This window comes from Chiroxiphia lanceolata, chromosome 12 (genome assembly GCF_009829145.1).
Source record: "Chiroxiphia lanceolata isolate bChiLan1 chromosome 12, bChiLan1.pri, whole genome shotgun sequence".
NCBI lineage: Eukaryota > Metazoa > Chordata > Aves > Passeriformes > Pipridae > Chiroxiphia > Chiroxiphia lanceolata.
This window is the reverse complement of record NC_045648.1, coordinates 20508249-20533128: the sequence shown is the minus strand read 5'-3', so window position 1 is coordinate 20533128 and position 24880 is coordinate 20508249. Positions and strand designations below refer to the sequence as shown.

General features: G+C 40.4%; 2 protein-coding genes across 8 annotated transcripts; both read right to left on the bottom strand.

Moving 5' to 3' along the window:
- Positions 1-356: 356 nt before the first annotated feature.
- GTF2A2 (general transcription factor IIA subunit 2) lies at positions 357-5575 on the bottom strand. 3 transcript variants are annotated; one of them, XM_032699703.1, is made up of 5 exons: positions 5292-5575; positions 4403-4524; positions 3625-3729; positions 2251-2377; positions 357-659 (listed from the first exon to the last, which is right to left on the bottom strand). In XM_032699703.1, exons 2-5 carry the CDS (start codon positions 4472-4474, stop codon positions 634-636), a joined length of 330 nt encoding a protein of 109 aa, XP_032555594.1. In that variant the 5' UTR covers positions 4475-4524; positions 5292-5575; the 3' UTR covers positions 357-633. The 3 variants fall into 3 exon arrangements, with proteins under 3 accessions (XP_032555594.1, XP_032555593.1, XP_032555595.1); XM_032699702.1 differs by lacking the exon at positions 5292-5575 and adding an exon at positions 4921-5022; XM_032699704.1 differs by lacking the exon at positions 5292-5575 and adding an exon at positions 4854-4872.
- A 1822-nt stretch (positions 5576-7397) lies between these two features.
- On the bottom strand, positions 7398-24855 carry BNIP2 (BCL2 interacting protein 2). 5 transcript variants are annotated; one of them, XM_032699697.1, is made up of 12 exons: positions 24806-24855; positions 20353-20490; positions 19737-19867; positions 18883-18950; positions 17709-17882; positions 15718-15894; positions 14988-15090; positions 14553-14684; positions 13829-13915; positions 13593-13691; positions 12172-12207; positions 7398-9796 (listed from the first exon to the last, which is right to left on the bottom strand). In XM_032699697.1, the coding sequence occupies exons 3-12, from the start codon at positions 19784-19786 to the stop codon at positions 9748-9750; spliced, it is 975 nt and encodes a 324-aa protein (XP_032555588.1). In that variant the 5' UTR covers positions 19787-19867; positions 20353-20490; positions 24806-24855; the 3' UTR covers positions 7398-9747. The 5 variants fall into 5 exon arrangements, with proteins under 5 accessions (XP_032555588.1, XP_032555589.1, XP_032555591.1 ...); XM_032699698.1 differs by lacking the exon at positions 24806-24855 and adding an exon at positions 24746-24768; XM_032699700.1 differs by lacking the exon at positions 12172-12207.
- Between the last annotated feature and the right edge of the window lie 25 nt (positions 24856-24880).

Here is a 24880-nt window from a genome sequence, read left to right as displayed (position 1 = left end):
TCAACAAATCTTCCAGGACCACAAAGGACATTAATCATATGAACTTGGCAGGATTAGCTGAAATTCAAACAAAAACATAGCAAGTGGCAAGAAAGTTATGGAGAGCAAAGCAACAAAAAGCAGAAAGAACACTGACAGCAGATTCCATTAACTTCCCTTTGCTTCCCCCTCCTTCAGTGAACTGAAACAACCTCCACATAAGGAACAGATCCGGGACCTGGACAAACAACATCCAAGAAACGTCAGAGCCAAAGAGATTGTGTGCTACAAGTTAACGTCAGAACTTAGAAAATTTGGGGAAACTATATTATATTAATGATTGTTTTTAAACAATGTTTTCCAATGATGACTCTTTCAAAAGTTTTTAAATAAAAGTTTATTACAGAAATTATTTTGAACAAAAAAGGCAACAGTATCTGTTGTAATTTTAAAAAAAAGTAATGTTGTATTCATGCCCTATAAAGTGAACTGAAGAAATGCTACAGGTATTTCTTCTGCTGTCATTCTGTGACGCTCTCTAGTATGGATTAACTGACATCTGCACCACAAGAATTCAGGATGAACAGTCCCTTTCCATGCTTCTCTCCAGAAAGTGCTGCATATTAACAGAAAATATTGCAGACGACCCACAGTTCATTCTGCAGTATTGGAACCAGTGTCTAGGAAAGAAAAAAGAGAATGAGACTAACACATACCCCCACTGAGTATGAAGAGAACCAACAGCATGTCTAATACCTTCCCCAAGTTCAAAAGCATTCCCCAGGCATTTTAGAACCTGTTCTGGACCTCCACAACTTCCCCCACTGCCCTCACTGTCCTGCATGAACTGCTTGTGCTGCTTCCCCTCAGTCAGCCCAGCACACAACTGCAGGGCTGTGCACACACACCATTTGCTATGAACACATTAAAATACCAAAAGCTTTGTTCTAACTTGTGATACACAAACACTTTACTGCAGTCAGCCACAGGCACATCTGCTCAAGATCTACTAAAGAGAAAGGCTTTTGCACACCCAGCAGCACAAGCTCTGATGGAGTGTGGGCTAGAGCTTAGTCTGCACTTTGAAATAGGTGCAAGAATGAGCATGATCTTCATAAACCAACTGAGAGCAACTCTCTGTTCTGAGCTTTTGTCAGAACCACCAATTAACACCAGTGCAACTTCTGATAATATACTGTTTTTAGAACTATGGAAAAGGTATGTCACTCCAAAATGGAGAATGACAAGGCAGTGTTTACTGTGTTCCTTCAGCAGGACAACCTCTCGTGGGAAAAAAACCCCTGTAATGTTAATAGCAACCTCAAGTCAGCCAGTTCTCTAAATCTTATCTGCACACTTTATCAAGAGTGAGCAGGATTAATACTTGGAAAGTAAGGTTTCCTCCATTAACTGTAAGTACACAAAAAAAAAAAGGTACGATTTTATGCTTGGCTGAGACCAGAAGTTGAGAAAACAATAAATACTGTCAGCTCTTTAGAAGTACAACTTGAAGTGATTATTGTAATCATGCCAGAATCAGGAAGCTATGAAGAATCTGTTTCAGAGGTCTGTGGGGTATTTAAATAAAGCTTTTCCCATTCTCAGTTCTTCCTTTTAGCATCACTCCCCAAGGACAAAACAAGTGGCACCATTTCACACATTTTTAGCAATATTCTCTCACTTTAATGGTTTTAAAAGTTATAAACCAGCTTCCCACAAAAGTCACTAAGTTACTTTTTCCAGTAAAGAATTTCAAGGAACACTGACAAAAGTAATCCAGATATGGAATGTAAACTTTTGCAAGCAGTGTACGTACAGTGGGGCTGTTAGACAATATATAAGTCTTAAAAACATGATTTGCAAACGCTGGCATAAGCTTTTCATGTGCTTGTGTCTCCTACTATCAAATTCAGCAAAGGATTGCTTGACAGTTTTCTCAGACAACTCCTTGCTCAGACTGTTGAAGCACTCTTTGGATTTAATAAAGCACGGTGCTATCCTAACAAAGAGGTTAACAGTAGAAAAATCACCACACAAAAAGTACCACTACTGACTTTGCAATTGCTTTAGTATGTGCTTCCCAACAAGAGGTGTGCAGTAGGCTCCAACACAGTCCTACCTCTGGGAAGCATTTAACTTGCTTTTGTTTCCTCTCTCATCCCATGTAAAAGGGACTGCAGAGCTCTACAATCAATCAGACATTTGGCCAAAGCTTTCTATAAATGATCAAGTCTTGTGTCCCAGCTTATTTATATCATATTCCATACTTACTTTTTCCATCACATGCTACAATTTTCACTTTATCCACTTTCACAAGTTCAGTGACCTCCCTAAATTCGACGTCATTCAGTACAAATGTCCACACGTTGTCACAGAACCTATATGTATTCAGAGACCCCTTAAAAAGACAAGAGACATTTTCTGTAGGACACACGCCAAAAGCAACAGAAAATATATTACGTATCTACTGAATTATGCCCCTTCTAGAACTAGATTTGCCATAAGGCCCCCAGTGAACCTGAATGCAGACAACAATTCTGAGGGAAACTGCAGCTTAAATGCCCTCCAGTGGCTGAACTTTTCAAGACCATGGCAGTCTACCCAAGGGGAAGCTGCACAGGGAGGCCAAGAAGTTTTACAACCTTTCTAATGTGCATAAAACATAGGTATCAGAAAAGATTTCTTAAAACACTGTGCCATAAGAAAAGTAGCTTACAGCAGTGATCTTAACAAGATGTGAATTCTGCAGTTGTTGAAATAAAGCACTAGTTTAGATAAATCATGACAAAACTGCCCTATGTGACATAAAGGGGTTCACTCATGTTTGATGTATTACTGAGGATGTCAACGTGAACATTTTGGCTTTCACCTTCACACAGTTTAAACTGATACCCTTGAACTTAAGCTCCAGTTAACATTTAGTTTATTCACTAAACACAATCTGAACAGTTTTCCACACACAAAACAAGTGAAATCTGTCAGAGAAAAGAAATTATGCTACTTTTAACGTATCCATATTGTTTAAAAATTTAACATCTTAAGAGCTCACTTCATTAATGTGTTCTACACAGACTACAGAGGAAGTTAACAGGAAGCTGGTTTTTGTGTTGTTTTTTCCTCAGAATTACTTTCAAGCTGACATTTAACAACTTGCTGCTATTTCATATTAATTAGGGCAGCTGACTGGGAAAAACCCTCAAATTTTTTTTTTCTATGATACCTACAGAAAAGAGCTACAAAATGATCCAGTGAAAAGGTGGATCTAAAACTCTCTTCATGTTACAGATGTGGCTGAAAATCTGTCCTCATCCCACTTTTGCTAGGTACAGCTAAAAGAAGCAAAGTCTCCCCCCTAATCTGCAAGACACTGAGGATGGCAATGCTGTCCATCAAAGCATTGCCCTCTTCCCTGTTTTCATCCACCCACCAATATTTCTACTTTTTGCATTCTTTCAAAAGATCCCTGGCAGAATAAGGGAACAAGCCCCACAACTGCATGGGGAATACACACGTAAACAGTCATTATTTCAGCATCAAAATGGACCTGCTGAAGTTTTTGCTAGGAGGACACAGCTTTTAATGACATTCTGCATCAACACTCAGTTACTGTATCTCAGGAGAAACTTTTATACCTGATTATCTTACCCTGAAATTCACTCTGTTCCTGACTCGTTGTGCCAGAGCCGAATTTATAGCTTTATCAAACTGAAGTAGCACCTGAAGGGCCAACTGAGGTGTGATTTGCTGAGACTAAAGTAGTTTCAAGAAAAAAAAAAAAAAAGTTTTGAGTTGTTACAAAGCAAACTCAAACATGCAGTAAAAGTTAAAAAACATCAAAGCAAAGTTATGAAGTTCACATGATACAGATCTCTAGAGGAACAATTTTCAAAAGTATTACATTCCTGTGTTTATTTCCTTCTCTGTATTTCTAAGAGAAGAAATGATGTGCTATGATGATTTTTTGTGCTACACAAAGATTTCTTCTAATAAATATTCACTGGAAATAAACAGAAGTGCAGTAAATTGATTATAATGTTCCAGCTTAATCTGGCTGTTCATTTACTAGCCACACAACTGGGGATCATGCCATTTACATAAGACATTCTCCTTCATCCAGGACATAAAGAAAAATACATGTCAAGTGAATGGAGGACAAAAGGCTTTAGATTTCAGTCAGTAAGTTTTCCAAACCTTGGCCATAAATGCCCCTATTTACAGCAACTACAGAACCGTTTTAATGACTAACCCCTGTTTGTATTGAGTTGATCCCCATCCCACACACCTGTGTGAGCTCATCCAGGCTTCCCTGAGTTGATCCCACACACCTGTATGAGCTCATCCAGGCTCCCCTGAGCTGATCCCCACCCCACACACCTGTATGAGCTTGTCCAGGCTCCCCTGAGCTGATCCCCATCCCACACACCTGTATGAGCTCGTCCAGGCTCTCCTGGAGGCTGTTGCCCAGCGTGGTGTTCCTGTACAGCTGGTATGCCATGGTTTCACCGGCTCATCCACGGCCCTGCACCGGCGGTGTCCTCGCTCTCACTGAAAACAACCAACCGACCAACAATAAAGAGAACCCTGTCCCGGCACAGCTGGGCCCGCCACGGGCCCTGCACAGCGGGGCCAACACAACCGGAGAGGCCAATTCGCCAACACCGCGCGGCCCTCGGAGCGCCCGGGGCCGCGGGACCGACACCGGGAACGCTGCGGGAACCGCGGGCATTCCCAGCACAGCCGGGCCCTGCGCGGCCCCGGGAGGTGACGGGAATCCCGGGCATTCCCAGCACAGCCGGGCCCTGCTCGGCCCCGCGTCCCCTCCCGGTCCCGCGCCCCCAAAACGGGCGGCCCCGGCCCCGCCGCACTCCCCGCACCGGGGAACGGGCCGGCCCCGGGAAGCCCCTTCCGTGAGCCCCGATCCCGGCCCCGATCCCTCCTCACCGCTGCTCACGGAAGGAAGCGCCGCGGCCCCGCCCGGGCCGGCCCGTGACCCGGAAGCGGAACGGGCCGGTCCCACATGGACAGACACACGGACACGGGCCGGTCCCACACGGACAGACACACGGACACGGGCCGGTCCCACACGGACAGACACACAAAGAGACAGAGGCCGATCTCAGACAGACATACAGCGCCCGCTCCAGTGACACGCCCCCAGACCTCTCGTCAGGCCTTTATTGACACGCGGGTTCCCCCCCAGCAATGACCGCCCGCACATTCATTCGCAGGTGGGTTTGTCACCCCGCGACCCCTTATTTAAAAAGAAAGGGTCATAATATTCTTAAGAGGTAGGTGAAGAGTCTGGTACTTACATTTTTTTATATTAAAGGGGCAAAAGAAAATAAGTCACATCGGTGAAGAATGGCAGCAGCCAAATCATGCCAGCTCTATTATCCGTGATTCACAAGCTGTGCTCTATGATTACGCAGCTCCGTTGTGTTAAATACTGCTCATTTCCCATATCACACATACCAGAGTTTACAGATACTAACTGACAATGTAATCCTGCTCAGGTAACCCTTTATCTACCATTCAACCATTAGAGCACCCCACTGTTCAGCCCTGTCTTGTTAACGACGACTAAGAAATGCTGCAGAACTGCAGGAATGTGAGCATCTGTCCTCCATGAATTCTTATTTATAATTATTAACCTGGAATTCCATGTCATAAGTATTAACTATCAGCTGTGCAAGCTGAGCAAGGAGCATGGTAAGAGAAGATTTGACTTTTGCAAAACACTCCAGCAGCTTCTTCTCAGATTATTTTCAATACTAAAAAAAAAAAAAAAAAAAAAATCCATTAATTTTAAAATCAGAGTAATCTGGGCAGTCCAGATTGCAAAACTGAAAAAAGATCTAGTTGAGCAAAGAATGGTTTTAATGTCAGTGATCTCAGTCATGCTTGAAGGGAATCAGGAAAAACCAACATAACTGCACCCTCTTCTCTTCATAAATGCCCTTTTTTCCTGTTAGCTCAATATGGGGAATGAGATGTGATAAAGGGAACAGTGCAGTTCAGCTTAGAATTTTGAAGCTAAGAAAGCTGCAGCACAGGTCTTTCAGAGTACAAACATTTAAATATTTGTTATATTTCAGAATGCTACTCTGACTAAAACCAGGTGTCTTTAAAAAGTATTAATGAATTAAAGCACTTATTTCAAGCATCTCCAACAACCAGTCGGTGAAACAAGTCCTAGAGAATGACCTGCATTCACAAGGACTGAATAAAAATTTTCACTGAGAGCTTTGTAAGACTTTGCAGTTACAAAAGGCACACCAGCTGTTATCCCTCTCCTCTGTTCCTCACATGAGGCTTTTCTGAGGGAGACTGGAATGACTTGAGAATTAGTCATCTCCAAAAACAACAGCTTTTGAGAAGACATGAATTTAAACCATTTTTCTAGACAGTAAGTATAGTATAAATCTGTAGGATACACCAACAAAAATTTGACACTGAAAGAAATGCACTTTTCACTGAGAAACTTTGTGACAGATTGAGTTTAGAAAGTGCTCACTCCCAGTGTATCTCCATTATTTTCAGTTCAGCACAGATGTTTCAGTAGATGCCACCAGTGAAGCTGACAGGAGCAGGCACCAATGCCACCTTCTCCTCCCTGTGACACTTCTAGGTCATGTCGTTAGATTGACCTGTAATCTCATCTTGAAGTGACACCAATGACCTGCTGGAAGGTTTGAAGGTGTCATTAGAGCACTTCAGTGTGTGATGCAAGAAATCTCCTGCAACATGCTAACAAAGACAGGCTCTGCCCTAGTCACGTGCAGTCAGAGGGTAACTGTCAGTACACAGCTCCTCACAGCGGTCAGTGCTATTCATCACTGAAAATAAAGGAAACATATGATAAACTGCATTGTTATGAACACAGTTACACGTTACTCCAACTAGTTCCATGCTTTTTGGAATAAAAATTCTCCATTTCAACATCCCAGAAGCTCAAAGACTCCAACCTGCTGCAGCACTAAATCCTTACAGATCCCTTTCCATTCCTTTCCAACATAATGTGGCTCTGCCATCCTACACAGAACATCAAGAACATTCAATCCAGAGTCTACTCACATCAGTTTTTAATGACATTTTCTCCAAAATCCCTTTGTTACTTCTGAAGACTTACCCTGTTGCAGAAATCATTTTACTTAATGTCACATCCATGGAGAGTCCACTGGAGACAGGCAATGACTTATTGCTGTGCATTTATATATAAACTAACGAGACCTCCAAGGCAAAGGGAAATTAGTGACTCATGAAATTAGCTTTTCTTAACAGTGCTCACTGAATTCTAGCAACATGAGTATTACTTTTAGAAGGAAGTGTCACTGAAAGGTGAATTCCCTACAATACTGTATCTTATCACAAAGTTTATTCAAGTTTTGAAATCATTTTTATTAAAGTACGACATTCCGACTTTTCATGTTTTTAATTATTAAAATATATTACATTATATTATAGATTTCAAAAAAAGATAAGTTTGACAAAACATTACTCATAACTTTGGGACCACTTTGTTTTTTGTAAACATCCACCTCACCATTCAATGATGAGCTGCAAGAAGTCAGAGGGGGATAATTCTTCAGCACACCTCTTTTGCAGGCTGCGCATCTTTAGGGACAGAAGAGCTGTTGTGCTCACAACAACTTCACTAGAGAAATAAACCATTTGGGAAGCACATACATGTCCCCAAAAGAAATCAGACTCCTGCAGCATGAAACTGTGGACTCACTTGGCCAGCAGGAAACACAACAACAATCCCATCATTTGGTAAATATGGCACATAGAGAGCACTGGCTTCTCCACACTGCACTATACACAGAGAGAGGAACAGGGCAGAGAGAACTACAACCCCTCCACTGAGAATAAACCTTTCTTCAGTTAGGAAAAAATGGAAATCAGATCATCAGAATGCTTACTGTTTAGCTTAGGATGCATGGAAACCCAGTAAAAATCAGGTTTGCATGTACATACACACCACACTGTCAAAGGATCAGAAGGCTGTAAGTGCCCAGTTTACTGACTAAACTTGACATTAATCTGGGTCAACATGGAAACTGAGGCAGGAGATAAGGCAGCCCAAAAGAAACTGTTAGCATTTGTGCTCTGCCCTCAGAGCAAGAGCCAAACCTGATGGAATGTATGCAAGGCACCTTGACATTGGTATTGCCTCTTATACAAGTACACCCTGCTTATTAATCTCTTTGAAACTACTGTAACAAAAGAACTTCGATCTGGAGAGGAACATCTTCAAACTGCAGACTTAACCTTCCAGAGACATGGGCAAGCTGCCCTCACCTGACATCAGTGTGCTCCCAGAGTCTGTACAGGTATCACTAGAGACAGCAGATTGTTAATTGCAAAATCGTGACCCCAGAACTCTTTCTCAGCTGCTGTTTAGCAGTGTCAGGCAGTAATTTGGTTGAACACAACCAGATTTTTTTCTAATAACGTAACTGAGTAACACTAACTTAAAATATAATTGAGAAGTGATATTTTTTGGCAAAGACAAAATTGTGAGCACAATAAACATCAAAAGCAAAGATTTAATATATTTGCTAGAACATTATATTGCTCAACTCCTGAATGAATTTATTTGCATGCACCTGTCCTTACAGGGAAATTGCAATGTTTATCAGAAGATGTTACAAACTTCTTCAACATATTCCCTGCTGCATTATGATTGCCTCGATAAACGTATAAACAGTAGTGATGTGTCCAAGAACACCTCTTACAGACACAGGTTTACCACCGTTGTGGAGAGCAGAAAAAACCCCAACCTTTAAATCACTTTTGTAAAAGTAAAGTACTGCTGTATCACGTACCAAACTTAAGAGCTTTAGAAACAGATGTTTCATCTCCAGGGATGACACAGGTAGCATAAGACTCCCCATACTTCTGCCAAAAAAAAATGGTATTATGGCTGGAATAACTGTGTAACTCCCAAGTTCTACTGAGTATGACCAGAGTTCCTACTACGGACAACCAAGGTGCATCCAGAAAGAACTGCAAAGAACTTGCTTCATAGCAGGAGCTGAGACAGTCTGGATGTCCTGAAGCAGATCCTAAATTCACAACTTCAGCTGAGAAAGGTCTGATACTTTACTAGTCATTCAAACAGTTCAGCTTCTGTTGTGGCTCAGGCTTGAACCCTTTGGCCAAGAGCCTGATGTTCCCAGAACTGAAGTTCTGCACCCTGGACAGGGGACTGAAGGACTCTCAAGGTAAGGAGTGAGCCTGTATTGGGTGTGTGAGCAAAAAGAAGGGTCTCTGCACTCGTGAAAGACTTCATGTGATTGTTAATAACCAAACAACTTTCTGCAACAGTGAAGAAATGCACTTGACCATTTACAGCAAAACAGATTGATACAATAAAAACAAGTAACTTATGGCCTTGTCTACCTGCAAATGAACTCCTTCAGCAGGCACACACAGTATATTGCTCAGTCATAAAAATATATATTATCTCTTTCCTTTAACATTTAGGTATATAAATATTTTACTGAAGAACATGCATCATTTAGATAAACAATGGCAAGAACATCCTCTGAAAAACATAGGGTTCTCTGACATTTAGCAGTATAAAACGAGTACATAAACAGCTATTAAAGTCAAGACAAACCAATACAGCAGGAAGCAGTTCTTGTGCTAGTCCAAAGCACCTTTTGCAACAGGTTATATGATACATACACACAGAGAACACATTGGAAATGGAAACAGCATCATCCCATCTGCACATTCTTCAGTCTTGTTTGTGCTCCAAACTTACTGTTCACTTTTCTGCTCTTGTTTTCCATTCAGCTCTTGGTCAACTCTGCTCAGCAAAGAAACACTAAAATTAAGACTTTGTTAACATAGAGAGGTAGTTCATATATTAAGAAAAAACTATTAGTCTTAAAAGGAAAACACAAAGTTTTCATATGGGAAAAGTTTTAGTAATTAAATATTAAATTAAGGGTTTTATTTAATGCAGTCACAACATTCTTGGGAGTTTTTAAAATATCTATTTTCCTACCTCCCCGTAGAAATTAATTAATTTAAAAGAACTGTTAGGAAACCATTTAAATACTATAGCATTTGAGAGAAAACATTTAAAAGAAGTGCAAGTGAAGTTTGACTACAGAAGAAAAAAGCAGGTCCTGTGCTTTTATTAAAAAATGCGAACAGGAATACAAGCTTACAGGTAATACAATAATACTGGCAAGCACTACCACTTTGGGGAATTCATATGCTGCAGAATAAGCACTGAATTATCTTCAGAGTTATAGTAATTAAGCCAAGAAGGTAACAGGATTAGTTGAATCAACAAAAGCGAAGAGGCTCCTTAACTGCAATATTTTTTCTACTAAGTTTAAGACATTTGGAATTACCCAGGAAAAATTCACCACCATGCTGATAAAGGTGGTTTTTACTTGGTGTTTTACTTTTTAACATCTGTCTTGCAACTAGCAAACAAAATGCTGCTCTGCAGGAACCAGTGGATGACTGACAGCCCTGCACAAAACATTCTTTTCCTCTCTACAGTAAGAACAAGCTACAGTCTTAATTCAATCTTCTATAAAGTAAGCTGCGCATGGAGGTAAACTAATTTTAAAACCAACAGCAGTTCCAAAGTGAGAGAGACAAAGAGTTTGCCCTCTAACAACTTGTCTAACCTGTCTCTCAAACTATTACCAGCCAGTTCTCCAAAATGACAGAAACATTGGCAGCTCCTTTAGGCCACGAACCCATAAAAAGGGGAGGCAAGTTTTCTGTTTGCTTGCCTTTTTTTTCCCCCTCCTCTTCCTTGCAGCTGTAAGGACTGAACCAAGTACATTGGGATCCAATAGGTCTGGAGCACTGAGGTCTGGAAGCAACAAGCCCAGCTGGAAAGCCAGTCAGGAGCACAGTGCAAAGGGTGCTCTGAGGCTGCAGCTCAGCCCTGACCTCCCTGCAGTGCCTCAGAAAAGCTCCCTTGCCTCTGTTATACAGTAAATAATGCTACAGCTGCTTTCAGCCTAGGTGAAGACTTGGGATCAAATTCTGCCTGTGATCTCTTCTCTACATCTATTTTTCACTGAGGAACACCCTCCTTTGTACAAAAGCGATGGTAGTGCACGGGACACTAAAAAGTGCTTGTTGTACTGAGATTTTTAAAATTTTCTGCATTACTGTTTGACTGTCTCTGGGTTGTATCCTGAATACACTGGGCCTTGCAACAGAATTGGGCCAAATTATGCACACTGGGGAAATAAAAATCAAGCAGAACTATTGTTTGACATTTACTGAAAGGGTTTCTTAAATTTGACAGGCTTAGTACTTCAGGTCACACACTGCAAAATTATCACTTCATTGGAATAATTCCTCAAGAATGTCCAATACATCACTAGGTTTACATTCTAGCTTCCAGAAAGAATTTAAATTACATTTACTTTAATTGCTTAGTATTCCTCTACCCAACTTAGACAATAAGCTTCCCTTAACAGTTATGCAAACACAGAAAAAGTAATTAAAAAAGAAAACCAAAGTTAGTAGCAAAATCTTTCAATACAATTGTTAGTGGGTGAAAAAATAACATATCCATCAAAAAAATGTCATCAGCTGCTGGAATAGCTTGAATAGTTAGCAGGAGACTGAAAATTAACAAAATGGAAATCCAATGTTTATTAGCAAGGAACATAGGCACTGCAAATACAAACAGCACTAAAATACTTATTTAGATTGCAACTGTGCAAGTTAATAACTAAAAAGGTAGTGAATACCAAGAATACAAGATTCAATATTAGAACTTCTTACAGAGTTGCATCTCTGCTAATGCACAGACAGCTTAGCACCTAAATACAGCTCATCTTCAGGTATCATTCTCCTTAGAAACAGGGAAATTGGATTTAGCAGATTCATACAGAAACACTACTTGTGCCTCTTGAAGACTCAGTTGAGAACACATGTATCCCCTCAGAAGTGAGCATCTCCCATAATAATGTAATAGAAACTATTCTCAAATCTCTGTCTGAACCCCCAGGGTGAGCTTCTGTAGATGATTTACTGCCTGCAAGTACAAGAGGGTTCCTTTCATGCATAAAAACTTGGGCACAAGTGCATGTTTATATTTACAAATGCTTATTCCTTTATGCAAGCCAATCAACTGGGAGTTAGTTGCAGTGCAAATTGTCTTATCTAGATGCAACCCTAATCAAAATATGAATATACCTTTTCTGTTTCTTTCTAAACTTTTCTTCTTCATACCTTGGTGAGGAAAAGTTTCATTTCAGTAAATATAACATATGAAGGCCAAAATCAACAGAAGCTGCAAACTAGTATTAGTGTCAATACAGTTTGTAGAAACTTATCAAGTGTTGAAACTGATATAATTAAGAAAAAATACATAGTAGTTCCAGTATTTATAAGCATTAAACAAAAACCATTTAATTATTATGACGTAACAAATGAGTTCAATGAGACCTCTTGCACGGTATCAACATTCATCACTAAAATTTAAAGTCTGTATTCATAACAGTTTGGAGCCAGATACAATCCTCCAAATCTGACAATTAACTCTCTAAGTTAACCAAGTTCAGCTTCTGCAGAACAGTTAAAGATTTATCAACACAGAAAGGAGTCTTTCAAGAGTTGGAATGACAGTCTGAATATTCATAACACATCCTTAAAAACACCCAGTAAAAAAAATTCTAGAGAGCGCACCAGGCTCCTTCAGCATTCTTTCATCCCCACCTCAGGAAAACAGTTCTCTCTATTTTAGAGTTCAACTGTGGAACTGATCCAGCTGAACGTTTCCTGCAATGCCCAGCTATTTGTGGGAGCACAAGGATTTGTCCAACATGGATGTGCCCCTCTGCCTGCACACACTAGGCCATGTCCTCCCAGTTTGTGATTGCCTCTGACAGTGCAGAACGTGCCATAGGTTTTGGATGTTATCCCCTCTGACAGGCTGAGCAGTTGGATGTTATCCCCTCTGACAGGCTGAGCAGTTGATCATCTGGTTTAAGACCCAAGTTTACGGTTTCTACTCTATTACTGCACCCACAACTGCCATTGACAAAAGCATCATCATCATTTTTGAGAGAAGAATTGTGCTGATGTTAAAATGGACATTTATATCTGGAGGGAAGGGAAAAAAATGACATTATGCTGCCCTCACTTATTTATCAAAGTTGTTTAGAACTGTAATGGGTAGGGATTCAGCACTTTCCCACCACTGCTCTTCTTTTAAATGAAAGCCCAACCCAAGTGATATTTCAGCACTTAACTTGTTCCTCTGAAGAACACTGAAGGTATTATAAATAACTTCAGTACCAACATGCCCAGAATTTCTCACTCACAAGCCAGTTTAGCATATATATGAGGTGTAGAACAACTGCCTTGTCTCTAGAAGACTTAATTTGCACATCAGAACTCAGTGATCACACAAACACCACCCGTGGAAGTCACTCTACAGGAACATGATGCCTCCAGCTCCTCCACCCCCAGGTGAGGTCAGACATGGACCCGCCTACGGACAGCAGGGATCTGAGCTGAAGTTCCCAAGTGTTACAGTCAAATCAAACCCTGGTTACAACACACCCCAGCTCCAGCACATGGACAGTGAGAACAGGGAGAATAATAAAACGTACTGTTTTATGCACTCTGGGATGCCAACGTACTCCATGGGGATGAGCTCAGCTAGTTCTGCCAGGGTAAAGACATACCTAATTTTTTGGCTGAATTTTGAGCTGTGGAAGAACAAATGCAGGGTATACGGTTACAACTTAAACATTTTCAACTAGGCCAGTATTAAAACAGTTATTCAAGTTCAAAGTAAACAGCTGTCAGGATTACTTAAAAACAGAAAAAGCTTCCAGAGCATTACCTAATAAAAGGTTTTGTGATGGCCAGGAGTGTTCTGATGAACCAAGAAGGATGAACTATAATCAATGATTTCAGATTTTTTCTTAACCTGAAGAATTTAAACAATGAAAGTAATTACTAGAAGAAAAAAAGCAGCTTGACAACAAGGGGTTTTTGAATATAAAACAAGTGTGTTTTTGCAAGCCCACCTGTCACATAAACCTAGTATTCTGACATTCCATTATTAGAAACCAACATCTGGCAGAAGAAAAAATACTATAAAAATTTAAGACACAGTATCCATTTAACGAGAATGACAAGGAAAAAACACTCCAAGGAGAAGTTTCTTTGAATCTTTTTATACAACTGAAGTGGCTCACACGTTATTAACCTTATATTAATACATTAAGTTTTAGCTATATTTTACAAGATAACAATATTTAATATTCTAAGACTACTGTTTTCACCTAAAAAAACCCCTCAACCCTACAAGTAACAACAATAATGAAACAAACACAAAAAAAACACATACAAAAAAATCCAAACACCACACAGCACCCCCCAGGCATGTCCGGAGCATTATCCCACAGTGTCCAGCTTAGGAAGGGGTTTTCAACAGGCTAAGCAATTTCCTTAATCAAATCTTAACCAAAGGGACCAGACACCACATTGAACAGCACTTCATCCCAAATATGTCTATCACTGAGCATGTGAATATTATAAGAAAACACTGCAGAGCTTCTTACCTTCTGTCAATCTGCTGGTAACACTTCCTGAGCCAGCCTAGACTGGGCATTTTCCTCCGTGTGGTTGCACCATTCAGGTAAACTATCATATAGTTCTCAGCTACCAACAGCTCTAAAGTGCCAATTACATACCTGCAGAGACAGAAAACTTTACTGTCCACAGCCTTCACTTGAAAGTAATTCCTAATAATTCCTATGCTCAAATATATTAAAAATAACGAAAAAACAGAGTTGGCAACACTGTTGAACATCATCTAATTCATTTCTTTCCTTCCCCAGGAAGCAGATATAGTTGCTTTTCTATTTGCTACCTTTCCCTCATCTGAAATATAAAAAGCTTTATTTAAAAGAGAGAGAAGTAACTGTCCTTATATTAGAATGCTATGTTTCAGAATGTGGAATTAAGACAGTATTCAGAGGCAGATGATGACTCACTTAAATAGATTGTCCATCAGGTATCTGTAGTTAGGCTGGCTGCTTTCAGGCATAAAGCAAACAGCAAACACAACAATGGCATTTAACCCATCACCATAATAACCTAAAACCAAAGAAAAGAGCAACAGTAGTGACAAAGATGACTACTATTGACTACATTTACACAAAGTCAAGCACATTCAGTAAGCTCTTTCATTATTTACCTTAAAGAGATTTACAAACATCTACATGGACAGATTCTTACAGTTACAGAAAACCTCAAGATTTCTTTTTTGTCTACTTCTAAAGCAATAGCTGAAGTCAATCAAATGCTGTACCTACAACCAACATCTCAGCATATTTAATGACACCTTATGTTATTTAAAGTTAAGTCAACTTTTCTTCCAACCTAAAATTCACAGACTGTTGGGAAGTCACGAATTGATTTTGGCCTTAGTAGATCTACAGTTACTGCCTTCAACACACTTAAAACCAAAAAAAATGTACTGGTAGCAGTGACACTGTAGAACAGATTGAATACATCTTATTACATATGTGCACTTTAGTACATGTGAACATTTTGGAACTTTAGTCTAATAGAGAAAAAAATTATTAAATCAGCAGTGTCTTAACACTGCAAAAAAACGAACCATCACAAGCCATTATGCCCAAAGCTCTCCCTGTGCCACCCCAGCTCAGCCTACAGAAGCAGCTGCTCAGCAGTTCCCCTCCCCACATGGCCAATCCTTACCCCCATGACTGATAACTTTTTTATAGGGTTCAATTGCCTTCATGTCCACCCTGTGGTCCTGCTCTCCAATCCGGAACATCCGCCAGCGCCGCCCATCGTCCTTCTCCTCTGCCTCAGTGTACTCAGTGAGGGAGCCCTTCCTAATCACATCAGTAGTTTTTGGTTTGGGAAGATCATCTGCCAAAGGTAAAACACGTTCAAGATCCATTATGAACACCATTACACTGCCAATCAGGTACAGCACTGGTTAACCACTTTGCTGTCTGATCTATTTTGGTGTTCTTTAGCCAGTCACACACACCAGCTGGTGTCAGGGATATTTTATCAACATACTCGTGTTGGCAGTAATTTTCTGTGTTAAAAGGATATGAAAAATTTCCATTCATGTAGGAAGCCTAATTAATTGTAGGCTTTCAGAACACAGACCTCAGTGAATGTCACCAAAATAGACAAAGTGGTTAACTCCAATGAGAATTACAGAGATTGCTTGATCACAGATTTACATACAAGCATGATTAAAAACATTGATGGTACCTTGCAAGCAGACATGCAGGCAAATCTATCAGAAATTAAATCTAATTCACATGTGTGTAATCAATATATATGAAATTTATGTGACAGCAATCTGTAAGACAATTTGCACCAATTCAATGATGATTCTTGACTTTGTTGCACAGACCTTACCCAAAGCGAGAAAAACCTACTGCAAGTTAGTTGTCTGTTCCCAAGACAAAGCTGTTAATTGAAACTATCCTTCCAGGAAAATGAAGGCAGCAGCATTAAAGGAAGAAAAGACAGAAACCCTTTTCAGCCACTTTTAAAAACAAGACACAAGCATCTGGAACAGTTCCTTCGCGTCACAGCAAAACTACCCCTAAATACCAATTCTTCTTAAAACAAGGAAAATCCTTTTATCCAGGTAAACACCCAGTCTCAGTTAAGAAAACTTCACCTGCAATGTGTCTTTAGCTATTCCAAAAAACAAAACTACCCCCTTATCCTAAAGAGTGTTTCTTTCTCCACAGGTATTGTTTCAAACATAACAATGAGAACAGAACTTCCTGTTCAGTCAGGAATTAACATTATTTTCAGAATAAAAAAAATAATAATTGAGTTTACATGTTTACTTAGAGACATTTTTAAGCCATGAAGTTTACAGATGTTAGAGACTTCAACACACTGACCAACGCAACAGTTCTTGGTTTACATAAAAGGGCCTTAAAACATAATTAAACTCTAAGTTTAAACTTTATGCTTCAACTTCTACACAAAATGTTTGCCTCAAATAAAATTTGTCAGAATCTCCAAGTTTTGTCTATAAGAGTAGGATAAAGCATCTATTCATTTCTTAAAATTAAGATCATTACTACTGTGGCTCCAGCTAAGTTAACTTCCTATCAAGTAATTTCAGAATTCCTTGTCACAAAATTGAGGCTCTTCTACTAGCAAGCAAACCCTAAGGCTTTTGCCATTCTTACCACAGGAAGGTATGAGACAGGTGTTACTCAGTGTCTTCAAAAATACCACTCAGTCCTCCTTAAATTGCAGTTCATCAGTTCCTGGACAGCCAATCTCTATCCCTTTGGATGTTCCCTCCATTTAAACTCACCTCTAACACATGGAAAACACCTTTGAGACTTTTTTCGACAGGGTGGCTTTTAAAAATATACTGCAACAGAGAGGATTTCCCATAACTTCAAGTCTCATAGATCTATATATAGATGATAGACAGATGTATATATAGATACTATTCAGCTAAGTTTACTTGGAGTTACAGCTATTATTATGTTGCTTGTTTACTAATCAGATGAGGCCTTTTGCTCTTTAAAAATTCATTGCACCCATTTCCAGTTTCTAATCTAATCACTCCCTCTACGTTTTTCCTCTTGTAACTTCAAGTTATAGTTATTTCTTACTTGAGAAACTGCTGACCTGCACATAAGAAAATAGAAATATTTTAGAGCATCTGAGCAAAGGACCAAAATACTTACCTTCCCATTCAAATTCATTACTGTTTTCTGAAGGAGTATCTAAATCATCCAAATCAATCTCTCCACTCTCATCCAAGTCATCAGACAAAGCAGGTTGCTCGCTGGGATCCAAATTTAAGCTGATATCTGGAGCCACTAGTTTCTTCCTCACTTTGGTTCCATTAACATCTGCATCTAAAAAAAAGCAAGTGGTTTATTCCCAAAGCTAAATGAGTTCAGACAAGCAAATTAATAACACACAACAGCACCATCCTCTTTCTTAAGAGATTGTATGCTAATGCCAATAATTCAAACAATGTATCTGTGGATTAAGACTTTAATATGGGATGAAAAGAACAGAAGGTAAAAGATCTCAAGTTGTAAGATTGTAAGTTTACCTAGTTGTTGCAGATATTATACCAAATAAATCCTGCAAATAATACAACAGATTCATGTCCCTACCCTTGTTTTTGTTAGGTATCAGTAACATCAGTAACCTCTGATGAAATAAAAAATAACATACAAGTTGAAAAAAAAAAACCTGACAGACAACAGTGAGGACAGAAAGTCAAAGAACCTGTTTGTGAAAACACAGAATGCTTTCAGGCACAAGGCAAATGCTGGTGTGATTTAGACAGCACTTGAAAGCAGGGAATAACATCAAATTACTGATCCTGCACTAGAAATGCCACAAGTATAGCACACAGATAAAATCCAAAAAAATTTAAAATGTAAAAAAAAGCCATTTATATTATTTCCCCTCTGACCATTGAAACAGGCAATGCTCCTAAATAGCCACAAAGGTCTGAAATTGGGAGCAAAACCAAGGCAGGCCCCAATTGGTGAACAGAAGTCAAATAATGAACAAAGATTTTAAGACAGATCAGGAAGTGAATGCAATAATTCCTTGTCGTCCAGCATTACCTGGATAGCTCTGCTCAAAGAGCATGAAGACTCTCGTATTTTTGTTCCAAAACCCTTTTCTTTCTAGATCAGATATTTATAATACCCTTCACATACAGAAGTGCCATTTACAATGCTGTTTCCTCAAGCCTGACTCAAAAGAGACCAAAAAGTCCAAACCAAAGAAACCAACCGAAGAAACCCCCCACATCGAAACCCCCCCTGAAGCAAAATGGAGCTTTAAAACAGCAGCTAAGTAGGAAGCAGCTTGACTGGAGTGGAATGTTCTTACCAGCCTGGCTTTCTGTTCCAGCTGCAGCCAATGTTTCAGATTCAACAGGATCATCCTCTGGCAGGGGCCTGGGGCACAAAGTAGAAATTATTGTTACAAAACTTCTTTACATTTTTTTTAATGCCAAATATTTAGACTTACACACTGCTAAAAAAACCACCGTGGGATAGTACTGAACTAAATTTACTTCTAGCCTAAGTTCAAGTTCTCAGTAAATAAAGCACCAAAGTAGCAGAAAATTCCTTTACAGCACTCAAGGACCATCTGGTGATGTGACAGAACACTGATTACTACCAGTGTGTCATCCTTAAGCAAACCTGTAACATCCCTGCTTGACAAACTTTGACATCAGTACATGACAGGAGTAGTTTAGTCACATGATCACAGAAATGCCTCCAAAGTCAGCTGATGCAGTTCCTTTGTGGGCCCAAGCATCAGAAGCAGCCTTAACTGGTACAGACTTTGCTCAGGAATGTTGCTCAGTGAAATATTTGGGCCTTGAGACACTGGTAATAATATGCAAACAATGTAGCTGCAAAATATTATCACAGAAAATAAACAAAGCCAAGCTTACAAATGTTCACTTCAGCAACACTGGAAGCGTCAGCAGTGGCAATCCTGCATTACTTCACTTCCACAGAACACAAAGCAAGCCCCTTCCAGACCACAAAGAAACACACCACAAAACCTTTTCAGGACTACTGTATTAATATCTATTAAAAATATACTATTAATATATAATAATACTACATTCAAGATCATTACTGAGTATTAGTTCACCAGGAAGACAGAGAGGTGGCTTATTGTGGATGTTGTGTGTTTGATCTGAATGACTTTAAAACAAAATTCAAAACCTTGGAAAATCTTCATCTTGCCATTCTTCCTTAAACTCAACACCTTCCATTCTCCAGCCAACTTGAACTGCTAACAGAGACTCCTGGTCAGCCAGAACCTCTTGTCTTCAGGACAACGGGCTAAAGAGGAGCTGCAGGAACATAACAGAAAATGCTACTTCAATACTACTGTAATTCCCATACTGGCAACATATCCTTTAACTTATCCCCAGGTTGAGGTATTATGCAGAATAGAAACCAAAACAGCACAGGGAAAAGTTTATAATTTCCATTTTACTTTTTTTCCCCATACAAAACTGCTTATGGAATGGCTTATCATACAGTAATGGAGGTTGGAAGGGATTTCCTGTAATCAAGCAGGATCAACCTCTCAGTTAAAATCCAGCCCTTGAGCAACCTGATTTATCATTTATGATTACAGCAGTTTACTCCAAAATGTAAGAAACCTGACATGTCTCTAGATTCTATAGGAGATAACAAGTAAGTGTATATTTTGAGGAAAAAAAATCCACACAGTCAGATCTAAAATACAACCCATTTAAAAATTAAAACAAAAACCAACCAACCCAAACACTTAAAATATAACTGTTTAAGTGGCTGCTTTCAGAGAACTCACCCTGGGATGTGCAAGGGAAGCTGTGTTTTTTCAGGCTCACCCATCACCAGCAACAAGGAATCCCCAGTAATGGAACATGATAAACCATTCTGCTGACATTGAAGTCCAAACCAGCTGAAGTTCTTGGCTGTGTTGGCTCTAAATATTGGCAGAAACAGGTAAACTTATCAATGATGAAACACTGATCAAAACAAGAAACAATGGTACTTTTAAATGCAAAGGAGCAATCAACATTGAACACCAGTAAGTACAAAATTCAAATGCAACAACACTGCCAATTATCTCAGAGATGCGGGGTTTTTACATAGCTAAAAAGAAACAAATTACACTTATTGTTCTGTAGGATCATCTTTCCTTTCACAACAAATCCAAATGTCTCTTCTCCTGACCTGATTCCAACCACAGACAGATCTTAAAACTTCCTGCAATGCTTAGAGCTACACCACATAAGTTGATTAATAAAGAAAAATTAAAAGGCTGATCTTTTTATAAAACTGCAGTACTATAGACAAAATAAACACTAATGACCTCAGTTTAAACCTGTTACTGACATCTCCCCGCTTCCCTCACTCAGAAAACTGAAACTAAATTTCTAGAAGGCAGCAATTGATGCCTTAAGACCTTTTTAGTTTCTTATTTTTCTAATTTTGTAAGCTTTATAAGTTTTGTAAGAAGTAGAAGCAGCAGCCCTTGTTCCCTACCCTGTAGCACAAGTAGTTTACACATTCCTCAACCCTCTTACCCCATTCCATGCTCCCCATATCAAATCTACCCCTGAATTCAGTAGAAATGTTTAGTCTTTTGTCAAGGCAAGGCCTATACTGTTCAGAGAACGTTCATATCTTGGCCTGAACAACAGAACAGAGTCAAGAACTGGGTGACCGTGTACCCTTTGTGCTCTGAGGATGATGAGAATGATGAAGAGGTGGTCCCAAAAGCCCACAGACCCAATTCCCAGGGGGTGGGCTAGGGGGTGGACCAGAGCAAAGGCAACGGGATGGACAAAACTTGGATTGGTCAAGCAGTGTTATAAAATGTAACATCTCAGGCACAGCCAGCACATCCTGTAACATCTATGCCTTGGCACAAATTAAACTCTTTCCTTATCTCACCCTCAATTAACTGCTCCTGAGTTTGTTTTTCCTTAGCATAAGCTGCACAGGCATCACAGCCTAGTTCCTCTGAACGGTCAGACTCCTTGTTTGAATCATTCAGCACCTGAACCTCTGAGTTGCTGCACACAACCTTCAAGAAGTTGCCCCTGGCAATTGTCCCTCTTTCTGTTTGTCCTTTCTGACTAAGACCCTGTTTGGAGCAGTTTCTTGCTGCTTGAATGATGGGCCTGTGCTCCTGAAACAAGTCCTGCCTGTCCCCGAGGTGATGACACCCAGCACAGCAGGTGTGGGTGTGTGGGTGCTGCCCTGCCACTGCACCAGGGACTGGAAATGTGTGCTGGGAGAGGACACCCTGCTGTGCTCAGCACTGCCAGGGAATCTGGGCAGCTCTCTCTGCAGTGTCGGGACACGGGGATGGAGCACAGGGAGTGCCACCAGGGACCCTACACAGTCAGGACACAGTGGCTACACCAGGATGGAATGAACCACCTGATGTAAACACCCAGCTGACTATAACCCCGAAAGAAAACCTGAGCTGCTGACTCCACTCTTGGGGGACAGATGGAAAAATTAAGAAAACTGACAGGAAAAATACCCAAACACCCCCCCAACCAACCCCATCACCGTGCTGGTGGCTGTAAGATGCTCCTCCTGAGCTCACCTGCACTGCACTCACAGTACAGTTCCCTTACAGTTTAAAGTCTTCCTCCAAGACTCTCAGTTTTCTCACCACACTTTTGAAAAAACACCAAACATGAAGTAACCCTATTAATTGCAAAGGTACAATATTTCAGTGCAGAAGCAATTCCTACCTGCTTGCATTTCATTGCACTGAGATAAACTTATCATGCTGTTATCAAAGTTTAAGATACTTTTACAAAACACTCTCCACATTACTTGCAGAATTCTTGCCAGCAGCTTCTTATTAAGGTGGATCAGAAAGCAATCATTTGCTAAATACCACACAGGACAACTGAAAACAACTTACAAGGCAACCTCTGAGTTCAACATCAGATAAGTGACTTTAGGTTTTCAGCATCCTACTTAACGTGCTGACTGAGTAGTTGTTTCAGATGTTTTTACTTCAAGTCTCATATATAAAAGCACTATCATTTGTCAACTAGAAGAATGAGAAATTAAGGAGGAAGGGTAATCTTCTCAAGAAAGTTAGAAAAGTGATGAATAAAGTAATTTTACATCAATTAATATAAATGCTTACAAGCAGGGGAAAAAAAATTCTGCGTATACAAACTAAAGCTGAGTTTAGAACAGTCTTCCTACCAGTGCTGTGGCAGTGCTGACATCTGTTTTTAATAAGCCAAAGTCTTTTTAATTCAGCTGTAAAACTAAAATCTAAAAACTTCATTTGAAAAATGTCTTATATTGTAATAATGCAAGTATTTATCAGTCATACAGAAAAGCAATTAATTTCTACCTGATCCAGGCACTCTCCATGGTCAACTCAAACACTCGTGCTTTCTGAGAACAGCAAACCTGACCTTACTCTCCATTGCTCATTACTTTCTATTTTGCTTAAAGAAATGGAACTGGAAGACTGGAAGTTATCTAAAGGTCAGAAACTTCAACACATCAAAGCCCATCTGATGCAGGGTTGCCAAGTGGTTCTGCCCTCTTACTGGAGCCACTTTGGTGCTCAACAATGCCTTTCATTCTTTTAAGTATCCCAACAGGCAAGTTGTGATATTATAAAAAGAACTACCACAAGGAACACATCACTCAAAGCCACCCCTCCTTCCCTGCAGCTAATGAACACATTTCCATTCCAGAACAGTGGGTTAAACCCACTGTAGTTTGCATCTGAAGAACAACACTGCTTGCACCAGAGGTCAAACAACACTGTTTTCATCCTTTTTCCTAGAAGAATAGATAATTTTCAGAGTTCTTTCATTAACGCCAAGCTGCCTTAGCTGGTAGGTACTGGAATATCAAGTAAAACAGTCTTAAGAAGCCTATTAAAAGTTGTCAGTTTTTAAAATTTACTGTACAGCTAAACAGGGACTCTAGTCTGTCCCAAATATTTAATAAAAGGGGAGAGGAAGAATGACAATAGAAAGCTTAAGATCACTTTATTAATGAAGTTAAAGACTCCTTGCAAAAATTAATTAGGTTTTCCCCTCTAAGTTCACAGGCAAACACACAAATAAACAGGAGTTCCATGCTTCCATGGTCCCATCTGCCCATCCAACACACAGACCCACAGTCAGTTCTCCATCAGCATCTCTGCATCTGAAGTACAACAGATATAAAATTTGTCTTTGCAAAGTCATTGCAATGACAAGCACAGACTGAATGATGCATTTGATGGGTCAAGAACAGAAAGCTGTCTGCACATGAAAAAGTCAAAATCAACCTCAACAAAGGTTAGCCTACTTTTCCCCCACACACTTCACCTCACTGTGTCAACAGAAACATTATCTGCTAATTCCAGGTTCCAAGCACTAAAGAGGTGCCTCTAAAAGTAATTTTCCCATTTGATTTTATAGCAAGCCAAAAGCAAGGAACAGACACATCTCCTGGTGCACAAACCCACGTGATGGAGCTCACGGCAATTTCTAAATGTTTTTATAATTCCAATGGCTTTCAGAACGTGACCATGAACCCAAGACACCTTTCCCAGACCTAAGACAGACATTCAGACTTTATCCGTTGCAAGTTTGCATCAGGTAACACAAGGGCTTTCATTAAAAACATGTCATTCTTTGCCTCCTTTTTACTCCTTTCCCTCAGCATTGAAGCACAGAGAAATCAGGCAGCTAAAAGATAAAACCTCTGAAAATACTCCTGCTCTCCTCTCCGACACTGCTCTGAAATCCAAACTCACAGCCACAGAGGGATCTGCATTTCTGTGCCACTCAGACTCACCTACATGTAAACACTGACTTCTGTCACAAAGAATTTACAGCCTGCCTAAATACAACTATTATTCCTCTGCAGGACTTAAACATGCACACGAGTCACCTAGAAACAAGCAACTACTATTTATCGTATTGCGTTAATAGCAGGAAACAAAGAGGGACTAAGACAAAAGGCACTCCAAAGCAACCCTTTGACTTCCGCGCCCCGGTTCCGCGCCCGTCCGGGCAGGGATATCCCGGGGCAGGGGGGACTTCCAGCTAGGATTCACTGCTCACAGCTCTCCCCATGCCAGGCACGGCAGGGCCGCGGGGGCCCTGTCCGTCCCCGGGGTCCCTGCCCGCCCCTCTCGCCCGTCACCGTCAGCGCCGCCCGGTCCGGCCCCGGCCGAGCCCCCTGCGCACCTGCGGCCGGGCCGCGGCCCGAGGCTCCCGGCTGGCCGCTCCCGCCCCCCGCGGCCGTACCTGTGGGGAGAGCGCGGGGCAGGGACGGCACGGACGGCACAGGCCGGGACACGGACGGCACAGGCCGGGACACGG